Raw genomic sequence first — 11,760 nt, 5'->3', positions numbered from 1 at the left:
GGTCGCTTGACCCCAGTACTCTTTCCTGCCATGGCAGGGGGTCGGACTAGATGATCTGCTCAGGTCCCTTCTGACCCTAGAAACCATGAAACTATAAATTTTCAACTGAAAGACCTACAGTAACTTATGCAGTTTCTGCACCTTTGAAAGGCAGGAAGCCAAGCTGGCTCCTAAAGATGTCATAGAAATCCCAGTGAAATACTGCAACCATGTAAGTTAAATGTTTAATGGCTTTTATTCTCTCTCTTGTTAACCAATAACCTAACTTGTATTTGTATTTTAATGGTGGCTGGAGCTCAGTCAAGGATGACTACCCAGAGCTAGTTACTGTCATAGTTTTAAATATCTATTCATTAACTATTAACTCCAGGAGAAGAAATGAAAGTCTTAACAAAACAAAAAGGATGTTATTGCCAAGGAGAGGTTGAAAGAAGTGTTATTCTGAGTTTGTTTGGGTTTTTTTATGGCTGCTCAATTCCACTCTTAAAAAGGGGGGAAAAAAAAAGTGTGAAGATTTATTTAGATCAAAAGTACTTGCCTAATGAAAGCTATTAATTTTATCTCTGTAAATCCCACATACCTAGGGAAAATTAAATCTTAGAGCACATTGTTGCTGTTCCATCAGAGAACACAAAAGGTTTGTTCATACCACAAGTGTGTACTTCCAAATAGGTGAAATATAATAAAGAAAAGCCTGGGGTCAATTACTGTGAAACTGGCAGCCAGAGAGAGATCATGTCTGTTCTCTCTCACGCATGGCGAGATCATGCTGTGCAACAGTATGCAAGAGAAAAGATTAAAGCGTACAACAGCACCACCAACTGGTACCTGAACTCTGAATTCAGACTCTAACTCCTGTCGTGTTTTCATCTGACAGTCTATTCCATCACTAGTATTCCGCCCTTTGAGGCAGCTGAAGGACAACTCAGTAAGTCCACTTTTTTCTACTGAGCATGGCCAAAAAGGAATCACTTAAAAGATGCAAAGCCCTCTCTACCTTCTTGACACAGGTGCTCTAGACCGAATCAAGCCTGGTTTTTAGATTTTGTTATATATTTATCGTATCATTCAAGCAGGCTGTGTTTGTGCCCTTTTAAAGATGTTTAGGAGCCATCTTAGAGCTAATCTAATAAATTAATGAATGCATCCATTCACCAAGGGTTGCCTGAAGTGCAGCTTAGTAGAATTTAGTTGCTCAAGTCCTAGCATTCAATCCACAAAAATCCCCACCTATCCATTTAATTATATATGATACTAGATGTACTTAAGTTTTCATCAGGATAGTTCCTTAAGGCAGCTAAAGTTATCTTAGTGTGCATGGCCAGAGGCAGCCCCATCTCAAATGACAGAGTTCTGTAGTGTCTGTCTCAGAACCTAACCCTGTTTGAGATTCACACATTAGGCTTGTAGAAACCTAACTCATCCTATGCATCCTGTAAATGGGGGCAGCAGAAGGGAGCTGCGTATGCAACATGGGGAGATCTAGGCTTCCTGCAAGACAAGAGGAGTCAGTTTGCCCATGCTGCACATGCATCCAGGAGGGAGGCTGCCCTGCTTATGCAGTGGAGGGGAGCTAGGTTGGTCAGGCTTCCAGCATGGCAAGGAAAGAGCTGGGCTGCTTGGCCTGCAACATGCGGACAGAGGAAAACCGGTTTGCCTGAGCTGTGTGCACAGCTAAAGGACAAGGAAACTAGGGGGAAGCAGGGCTGTGTCCACAGTGTGTGCGGCCCAGCAGGTTCTAGCCCCCTGAAGTCGGACAGCCCTGTCCTGGGGAAACAGTTTCTACTAGCATTTCTGAATTTTAACTTAAATGATTGGAGAACTTGGAACCCCCCTTAGTAAGATGCCATCAATATTTTCTGGTTCTAGAGTTCATCTGGAGTGTAATGCTAGAAAAATGTTCAATTATTTACTTTTATAGAACCTATCAACAGGACTGCACTGTTCAAATAAAACATGAGAAAACCTACTACTGAACTGATGGGCATCAGAATTCAGTTAGCCAACAAGGTACCATCAGTAACTCTTCTAAAAATCAAGAATAGTAATGCTTTGCCAACCGTACAATCAGTCTGTGCAAGTCATACTACCCAGCTTGAACAGGTTCATATTCATTTTAAAATTTGCCTTTTGCTGCTACAAGTATGAATGCTATGTATATGCTAGCAAGCAAAATCTTGTTTAAGAAAGGCATTCCATACTGCTGGTGTAGAGGTTCAACTGCAGCTGACAAATTTAAAATGTGGCCCATTCATTAAGCCTCCAACAGGTCAGTACAGTCCTGAAGTATTCTGGCGCCAATTTTCTTTAGTCAAGAAAAAATAGTTTTTTTCCCCCCACCAAAAAAAGCTGAGGCCTTGACGATCATCACAGATTTGTCCCCAAATGCCCTATATGCTAAAGCAAGGAAATTTACAAGAATTTGACTCAAAAAAAGACAAGACAGAACAGAAATATGTTAACATTAAACCCAACATGCACAGCCACGGTGTTTTATATACAGTAGCAAACAATTTATGGGCAAAGTGGTTTAAATTAGGGCCATCCAGCTTCTAGACAGCCAGGGGCCGCATACCCCATAGGCCATGCTAGCGGGAGTCATGCCCAATGGGCTGCACTAGTAAGGGCCACAGCCCCCACGCAGCACATAGCAGATGCCCTCCCCCTCCCATCACTGCTGCAGCACAGGCACCTTTCCCCTCTCCCCCCCACAACAATGAACCTGTAGGAAAAAACCCTCCCTTCAAATGCTGCATCACACATTGCACAGCCCCATCCTTGCCCTGAGCACCCCATGCTGCGCCTCACCAAACCACCCCCAGGGCAAGCACAGACTATAGAAACTGGAGCAGGGAGGGGGAGCCCAGGTGCTGCAACTTAACCCCTGGCGGGTCACAAGTGGCTCAGGCCATCAGTTGGAAAGCCCCATTTTAAATGATTGATATCTACCTGAACAAAAAGGTAGAAATATAGTAGGCAGCTGTCAATCCTTCTGGATCACGTTGTATGCACGAGATGCCACAAGGACCTTCGATACATATACCTAGGCAGGCATATGAAGGAGTAGAGGCTGCCCAGACCTTCCATCCCCACTTTAGACCATTGAGACAGTACCCAAAGGCCAAAACGAGTGACTCGGTTGTAGTTATACATGCATCTGGGAATTGAACCCAGGTCTCCTACGTGGCAGGCAAGGAGTCTACCACTGAACCATAACAGTGAGTTGTTTAAATTTAAACAACTTTTATCCAAACAACTTTTTTCCTTTGGATACTAATGGAATAGGTAAATTTAGACTACTTTTCTTAAAATGAGCACATTTATCCATGGAAACTAAATACTTCTACAACAGGACACTACTGCTTTGACCTTTTAAATAAGGAGCACAGACACACTGCATCTAGTGATGTTTGATTTCCCCGCGGGATGCCAGAACTTTTTGAAATGGCAAGGCTGGCATATCGCAGCAGTAGGAGAAGGAGAGAGATGGATCAACTGAGGAATATCATACCAGCAGAAAATACTGTTAGTGAACAGACTGTCAGTTCCTTAAGATAGGAAACATGCTATCTATTTGTCTAAAACAGTTTGTAACATTTTAAAGGCCTTTATATATTCTTGGCAGATATGCTGTACAAAAGTACAACATTATCCAGAATTCTTAGAAAAACAAACACACACTGCAAAGTCTGGATTGAAGAAAAGCAAGAGAAAAAACAAAAACACAAAAGTCACTCCCTACCAACTTCAACAGACTGCACAAAAATAAACTTGAACAGCAGGATGGACCAGCATCTGGGGCTGTGGCACAAGGCCTGGAGGAACTGACTGCTGTGCTCCTCAGCAACAAACTATAAAGGGAACATCCAAGTGCTACTGCAGCCCCAAGCCAATTCCACCGAAGGCCTACTCTTGCTGCAACTAGTCATCTGCGATTGACAGCAAGTAGCACAGTCAGCAAACTACAACAGCCAGCAAGGGATGTGGTTGAAGAAGTAGAGTAGTATAAACTGCAGTCAAAGCCAGACACCTACAGCTGGATTGCTAGTCTGGTCCAGGACCTGCAGGACAGGAGGACAACACTCCAAGAAGTAAGTATGAGATGCATCTTGGAGGGACAGTATAGTTGACGCCTGTTAGTAGGACCAAGGGAGTGCCCAGGAGTGTGACATGAATGCATGGTACAGAAAATGTTTCTATGGGAAATGTTGCTGGGTCTCACTCTTCTCAGGTGTGACTGCAAATGGGTGTCAGCTGCACTGAGGAAGTCACAGCTGAAAAGATCACAGCAGATCAAATTGTATCAACTCAAATGCAAGACAAAGATTTTCCCTCCCAATCGAAATGGGGAACAAGGCCCCCCATCTTGCATACAAGGAAACCTCATTGAATACACTCGCCAGCATTAAACTGCTGCCAAAAACAGCATGTGGTCAGTAATGAAAACCAACTATGAAGCTGATCAGCCCACACTGAGCATGACTATAAAATGCTCATGACCCATATGGGATAAACCTACTGATGGGAAGCTTTTTTTTCTTTTATTAGAAATGTTATTAAAATACAATTACATTTTCACATATTGTGACTTCACAAAACAACTACATGTCAAAATATACAATTACGTATATTAAACTCTTCAACATATAGACTTCCCACAAAAAACCGTTCCAGAACTATTTCTTCATACACAGTCCCATGGATGTCAATTAAACTCCCTCTAAAAAAAAACCCCCCAAAACAAAAAAGCCTATTACCTCAGTAACCACCTGAATCTCTCCACCCCTCCCACCAGCCCTCTCTGTTAGTTCAGTGAAACAAGTATCCCATCCTTTTTTCTCCACTTCTCTGCCTCCTGTACTCCAGCAGATGTAGTTTTTCAGTTCAGGCAGCCCCAGATCCATGCACTCTTTCAAATGAAAGCTAACCCCCCAAAAACTCAGAGGTTTTTTACTTTCCATATACTGCTTTTAACACTTGCTAGCAGTGCCCTTAATATTATTTCCTCAGGCCCCTTTGGTATGAGCCCACCTCCTCTTGTGTGAAGGACTGGCTTATTTTTGTGACACTCAAAAACAAAAAAAACCTCCCCACAAAAAAACCAAAAAAAGTACCCTTTCCCCCTACAACTTTTGCATATGTACACTCCCAAAACATGTTTCCCACTATTTCTTTATCCCTGTACAGCTCCCTTGGGCACACTGCTGTTCTCACCAAGCTCCATCCTATGACGTAACCCCCTCACTGGCAAGGTATTTGGTATGACCAGCCACACCAGATCACCATGCTCCCTGTTCTGTCATTCATCAGCCACCTCCCTCTGCACCTTTTGCGCTTGTCCTTCTGCAAAGTCCCACACTGATGCCATCCTCTCTCTCTCAATTTTTATCAGCCTCTTGCAATCTTTCAGGACCTCCAGCCCCATGTTGCCTGTTCCGTATATCCTTATAAGACTTTCCATTCTTAAGTAATGAATGGGAGGTTGCCATGCCCATGGCTTCTTCCAAGAGTCCCTATGTATTCCCCATCTTCTCGAAATCATATCTGCCAATAAAGCACACTGTTCTCCCTTCCCCCGGTGCCGCTTTACACACTGTACTTATGTAGTTTGCGTAAATGACCAATGCTACGTTTAGCATCCCCGTCCCATCCCCCACCCCGGTCTATCTTGCTTTATACAGTTGTGTTGTGACTAGCCTTTTTCTTTTTGCTTTCCAAAAGAACACACATAGTTCCCCTTGTTCTTTCACTAACTACTGCCATAATGGTGGAAACAATTCCAGTATACAGAATGATCGGCACTAGCACCACCTTAATTGCCGCCACTTTTCCAGCAAAGGACAGTGTCCTTCCCGTCTGCGACCATAATACTTGTTATACCCTTGCTCTCACCTTCTCCCATACTTTACTTCCTTCCTCTTCTGCCTCAGTTGGGAACCCTCAAACTGTTCTCTCTGTCCACTACTTACACTCCAAACTTTTCTACCACAGGATAAGTTAGTGCAGCCCATCTGAATAAAATATACGCTAGTGCCCAATGCATGCAGTCCCCCTCATTGCCAACTCTTTTTAAAGTCATGGTGAGCTGCTACACTGAATACATGTTGACTTCCTCTTCACTCCCGCAGCCAAGCTGCACCTTTCTTTCCAATGATTCTTGTTTCTTCACAAGCCTTACAAGTCTGGCAAGCATCATCTGATGGGGCCCCAAACAGTTAATCTAGAATCCCTCTGTCATCAACCCTTCTCTCAGCCTGTTGCATATGATTAGTGTGACCCCCAGCCTCCCGAGGTGGAACTGGACCAGACTGCCCTACACTTGACCTGCATATACATTTTTGGAGGACCCTAGAACTTGTGACAAGTTTCCAGTCATTAGTGGGGGACTAATTAGGATGGGGGGCAAGACAAGCATAACCTAGAGTACACACACACACACTGAGCAATGCTGAGCTACGGGGTTACCATGGCGTGAAATGCTGTTAGCTCATTGGGCTGGGCCCCAGCAGGGTGATCTGGTAAACCATAAGCCTTTTGGCTTTGGACTAATATCATCATGTATAGTTTGTACTATATTCGAGTAGGTACAAAAGTGGTCCTTAAAGTGTATTTATAAAGCACCTGTGCTAAAACTTGCACCAGTTTCCAAAAAGGTATAATGCATCACTTCTGGATTTATGTTCACATAAATCAACCAAATCAATTATCCTTTTATCTTTATAAATACTGGGGGTAACAAATCAATTGTTACCGAGGCAATCATTCAACAAATTTTTCTGCATGTGGTTGAAAGCTGCATTTCAAGTGCCTGAGGTATATATAATCTGTTTCTATCTCAATATAGACAGGTACCTGTAATGATTCCCCTATATGCAAACTTTGCCCCTCACTTCCATGTGCTCAGGAAGAGCAGAGTCTGACAGTAAAAGGGGGGCTGGGGAGGAGAAAAGGGGGCAGAAGACAAGGGCTATCTGACCCCTCTGATTGATTTTCCCTGCTGTAATAGTGGGAAGGGAACAAATTCAAGGCAAACTTCCAATAATTAGATTCTGTATCTGGAAAATTTTAACAAATTTATAAATTTTCTATATAATCTAATTATTGGGGGGTTGTCTAATATTCAAGTAAATACAGTAAGAATTCATCGTCTTGTAGAGGACTCTGTCCAACATCTACCATTGTCAGAACTGACTGGACTGGTTGTGTTAATGAGAGATGTTCACATAAAATCAACCAAATCAATTATCCTTTTATCTTTATAAATACCGGGGGTAACGAATCAATTGTTACCGAGGCAATCATTCAACAAATTTTTCTGCGTGTGGTTGAAAGCTGCATTTCAAGTGCTTGAAGTATATATAATCTGTTTCTATCTCAATATAGACAGGACCTAAAAACCCATTCTTTTATTTGTAGCACCCTATATTAGGTTCCATTTTTTCCCTCCTTACTTTTTTTTTTTTTAAAATGTCATCTGCCAAATAGCACTGTTGCATTCCCAAGCGGTGTTGTTCTACTGCATGAATATACTAATTAGCATTACACACAAAATCACACATTTCTGCACAGATTTTAGGGCACTGGCATCCAATACCCTTTACTGGTTTATGCAACATGAATAAAGTAAGCACCTTTTAACAATACCTATAGCTAATGATTAACTTCACCAATCTAATCTCTATAGTACACTGAATGAATGCCTGGAGAGGGAATAGACAAGTGTTACTACACATTTATAGAAGCCCATTTGGGAGAAAAAAAAAAAAAAAGTGTTTTGACAGATATCACAGTAGAAAAATTCCAGCCGATTACACCATGGCCAGAGACAAAGTCCAAATTGCCTTGTTGGTTTAAACAACGGTCTCTGACACAGATCCAAGTTTTACGCAAATGCTCTTATATAATGGTCCTTGAACATGTTTCAAGATCATCAGAAGACTGATTCACAAACCTTGTTCTCTCTACAGTATAAAAGATGCCCAGACATTGATTGCATTTTTCGGTAATGTGATCATATACAATTACTGAATTCTCAGGAGGTTCTTGAAATTAGTATTGATCTGTTAGATTCTTATCTACTAATATTTGATAGAAAATAGGATTAATGCTGTGAAAGAATTAGAGAAATTGTATGAGCACTTCCCTCTAATTTTGAATAGAAAATTGACATCAAACTGGATTCAGGTTAAAAACTGAGGGGGAAGGTGTGGGGCAGGAGGGGCATGCAAAGACATGGCCAATACTCAAGAAGAAAAAAAAAAAAAAATACAGAATCATGAGAACAGTAGAAGCTTATTGCAAACAGTATGCAAAGGTGGACTGGTAATGAGGTACAGCACTATGTAGTACAACTAGATGCTAAAAATAGCAAAGGAAGACTAGGAGCCAAAATCTGCTTGCTCAAAACACGTATTCCAGAATGGACTTAGAACATATAAACCAGACACCTAAAGTGACTGTTCACTCTTCCACAGGATGAATACCTTTGTGGAAGAGGCCACACAAAGGGAAGCAGTTCAAGAAACATAAAACTGAGGGACTCCAGGAAGATAAAGGAGACAAGACACCTAAAACCAAAAGCTGAATCATCAACTACTGCTTTCCAAAACAGACTGAAAACAAAACAGCTGGGGAGGGAGGAAAGGGAAGAAAGAAAGAAAAATGGACACTCTGCCAATGAAAGATTTTGTTTCTTAATTGTAACTATGCCTAGTGAGATGAACTCTAGCAGACAGAAACCAACTAGCTTGCTTTGCTGTGATTTTCTCTTTAGATTCTTAATGATTCTTTAAAAACAGACCATTTGGCGCTCAGGCTGATCAGAGACGATCACTGACATCTTACAGGAAGAAAAAAAAGTGCCACTCTGAATTTCAGTTCTTACCTTTGTCTAGGCACTATGAAGAGTGCTCGTACTAGCTTTCTTCTGTTGGCCTTTGTGTTCATGTTCATGCAAAAATCCATGGCTGCCTATGAGAAAAACTCCAAAGTTTCACTTTTAAACCTAAGTTTCCATATTGAAAGCAGTAAAACCCAGTGGTTAGAGCTTTCTAGTTTTTAAAATCAAGGTTATGCTACATACAATTGCTTTAAAAAAAAAATCAAGATTATAAATTATATTTTTAAGTAAAATTTACATCTTTAGAAGACATGGAAGTTTAAAAAAATCCTCATGCACAGTTGCTAGAGTATCAATGGAACTTTTGTACTGTTACATGGGAAGTAGTATCAAGTAGTTATGGAGGGGCTGCAAAAGAAAATAAATTCAAAGTTCATGAAAACAGCTAGAAGATTCAACAGCTACAGGCTAAGTAGGTATTTCATATTTATTCTAACTGCCACATTGCAACTGTGCAAATGAAATAGTCTTCTACTCCAAGAAAGGGGATGGTGATACTCAGTCATCTGCTGACTAGATGGAAGAAGGAAAAGTACCATCTAAGACTGGGAACAATCTTTACTACTGTTAATCCCCAAAGCTTGAAGAACTTCGAAAGCCAAACAACAGCATTAGCGTGGCCTGCAAAGTTCTTACGAATGATACAGCTACATAAAAACTCCAAAAAAACCCACTCAAAACCAGCTGCCCCTAAAAAGACAGAAGAATCTGAAAAAGTTTTCTGACAGAAAACATTTAAATTACACTTTTTTCCAAGTCAACTTGCAAAGTCTAGTACTATAGATTTGTGGGTGCTAAAAAGACAAAAATATGACTGTACCTTGTCTATGAGGTCTCTGTTGACACAGTTTGGGAGTTGCTGAAGGAAAGCATCTACTATAAGTTTTAAGTGGGACCCAGTACTGGCCTCTTCATCCTCTTGTTCTAGTAGAAAGCAAACAAAACATCATATAGCTTTATGGTGTATAATAGTAAAACATTGCATTTCATTTCCCAAGTATGATGCATGATTTTACATTCTGTATTTAAAGTACTCACCTACAGATTCCAGGAGGGAAAAAAAAGTGAAAATGAACTACTCAACAACTTACTGGCTGTCTAAAATGTTGCTCACAAACAATATATACACCAGGTTTTTCCACCTGATGCATTACAGCCACAGGAACATCAGCAAATCGCATAGTCCCAGCAAGTCACAAACTTTAGATCAGTGATTCTCAAGTTTTTTAGACCCAAGGCACTTCTTGTTCAACTCAAGATACTCCACATTAGGTCTGAAACAACCCTTAGAAAATGCCAACTCGTTTTTTGATTACAGAAAAAATAATAGAGCAATTCCACTCTTTCAAAGAACTCAGACAGATCACAACAGATCAGAATGCCCTTAATACTATGGATTCCCATTTGAAAACTCTGGGTTTATCTTGTGAATCATGTTTGAACACCTAACAGTGCTAACACTGTATGGCACTCCATGGCACCCCTGAAAGGATCTCAAGGCATCCTGGTCGAGAATCACTGCACTAGACCACATGATGTGGACCAGACAATAGCCTGAAGATGGAAAGGTGAGAAATATTTTGAAGAAATACAGTTACTGTAAGTAACCATTTTTCCACATATGTTGTCTACATGGAATCTCTTTGTGGTGCACTTGTACCTCATATATGAGACTGGATTCTTCTAACCAGTAGTATCCATTGAGGCTGCACCTGCAGACTGGATGCTCTTGTGCCTCTCCACCTGAGACCATAAATGATGACATAGGGCAACCACACCCTTAGATCCTTCAGCAGTACAGAATTAGATAATATAGGACTCCACAGCAGTGGAAAGGAAAATAGGTTACGGAATCCATGTGTGCAGCCTAGACTTGCTTTGCCTAGGTCAGAAGTTGGCAAGATTTTGCCACTGCTGGCTGCTGCTCATCACCCAGCCCCTGCCACAGGCCACACCCCTACACCCCCTGGCAATCAGAAGACACTGGAAGAGAGATGAATAGAAAAAAGCAGGTGCTAACACCCTGGGAATGCCTTTTCTACTTCTGCAGTGATAAAAAACTGGAACAGCAAGAAATACAACCCTGCTGCTGCTGCAACATACTGCTGATTCCCTGAGCTGCCACAAGCCAAATGTAGTTGTTGAGTGTTAGGCTGCCAACATCTGGTCTAGATAATTTAAGACGACCACAGCCACTTCAAGGGTATGAGGGTTTGGACACCTTACAGTATGAAGGAAGTTGTAGGGTGAGGGACTGGAAATAGACTGACAGATGTATACCCTAATTTTAATTTAAAAAAAAAAAAAAAAAAAAAAAAACAAAACCTTAGGGGATCTCCTGTTGCTTCACAAACTATGTCTTTGCAAACAAACTCATTCACCTCCCCCCCCCCTCAAAAAAACCCTCTTGAGAAAAAAAAAAAAAAAAAAAAAAAAAAAAAATCAGATATTTTTGGTTGTTTAAGGATCAGGTCTATGTCACGTGTCCTTATGAAATACAGCATTAAGGTGGTCCAGGAATGAGGGTCTGAACCTTCCTTACCTTTTAAAAAGCTGTTTTCATGGAAAGTATGCATCACTATGGGGTCAGAAAGGTTCTTATAGTTTGTCCATTAACCAAACAAACTACAAGACCATAAGCAAGGAAGGTGACTCCACTGAGTCTAGTCTCCTGCATTCACAGACAAATCTTCTACCCAAGGATTCTCCAAAATTTCCACTTCAAACCCTTAGATACAATAAAAAGGCACAAAGCCAAGAACATCCCACAAATTGCCATAAGTAAAAGCATAGGAGACTAAGAGGTTGCTTATTTCCTGCCACTTCTATGGCAGAGAAATAAATTAGTTACTATAGCCTCA

General features: G+C 41.1%; 1 protein-coding gene across 2 annotated transcripts in view; it reads right to left on the bottom strand.

Moving 5' to 3' along the window:
* Window positions 1–11,760, bottom strand: part of UPF2 (UPF2 regulator of nonsense transcripts homolog (yeast)) — a 95,063-nt gene that overhangs the window by 51,501 nt on the left and 31,802 nt on the right. For both annotated transcript variants that reach the window (XM_019543708.1, XM_019543707.1), the window contains exons 7-8: window positions 9,720–9,823; window positions 8,885–8,970 (exon numbers count right to left, since the gene is read on the bottom strand). In XM_019543708.1, coding sequence (XP_019399253.1) covers window positions 8,885–8,970; window positions 9,720–9,823 — 190 coding nt within the window. The remainder of the gene's footprint in view (window positions 1–8,884; window positions 8,971–9,719; window positions 9,824–11,760) is intronic.

The sequence above is a fragment of the Crocodylus porosus genome, unplaced genomic scaffold, assembly GCF_001723895.1.
Source record: "Crocodylus porosus isolate Cpor-Errol unplaced genomic scaffold, CroPor_comp1, whole genome shotgun sequence".
Lineage (NCBI taxonomy): Eukaryota > Metazoa > Chordata > Crocodylia > Crocodylidae > Crocodylus > Crocodylus porosus.
The sequence above is the reverse complement of the archived record's forward strand: the minus strand, read 5'-3'. Positions and strand labels throughout refer to the sequence as shown.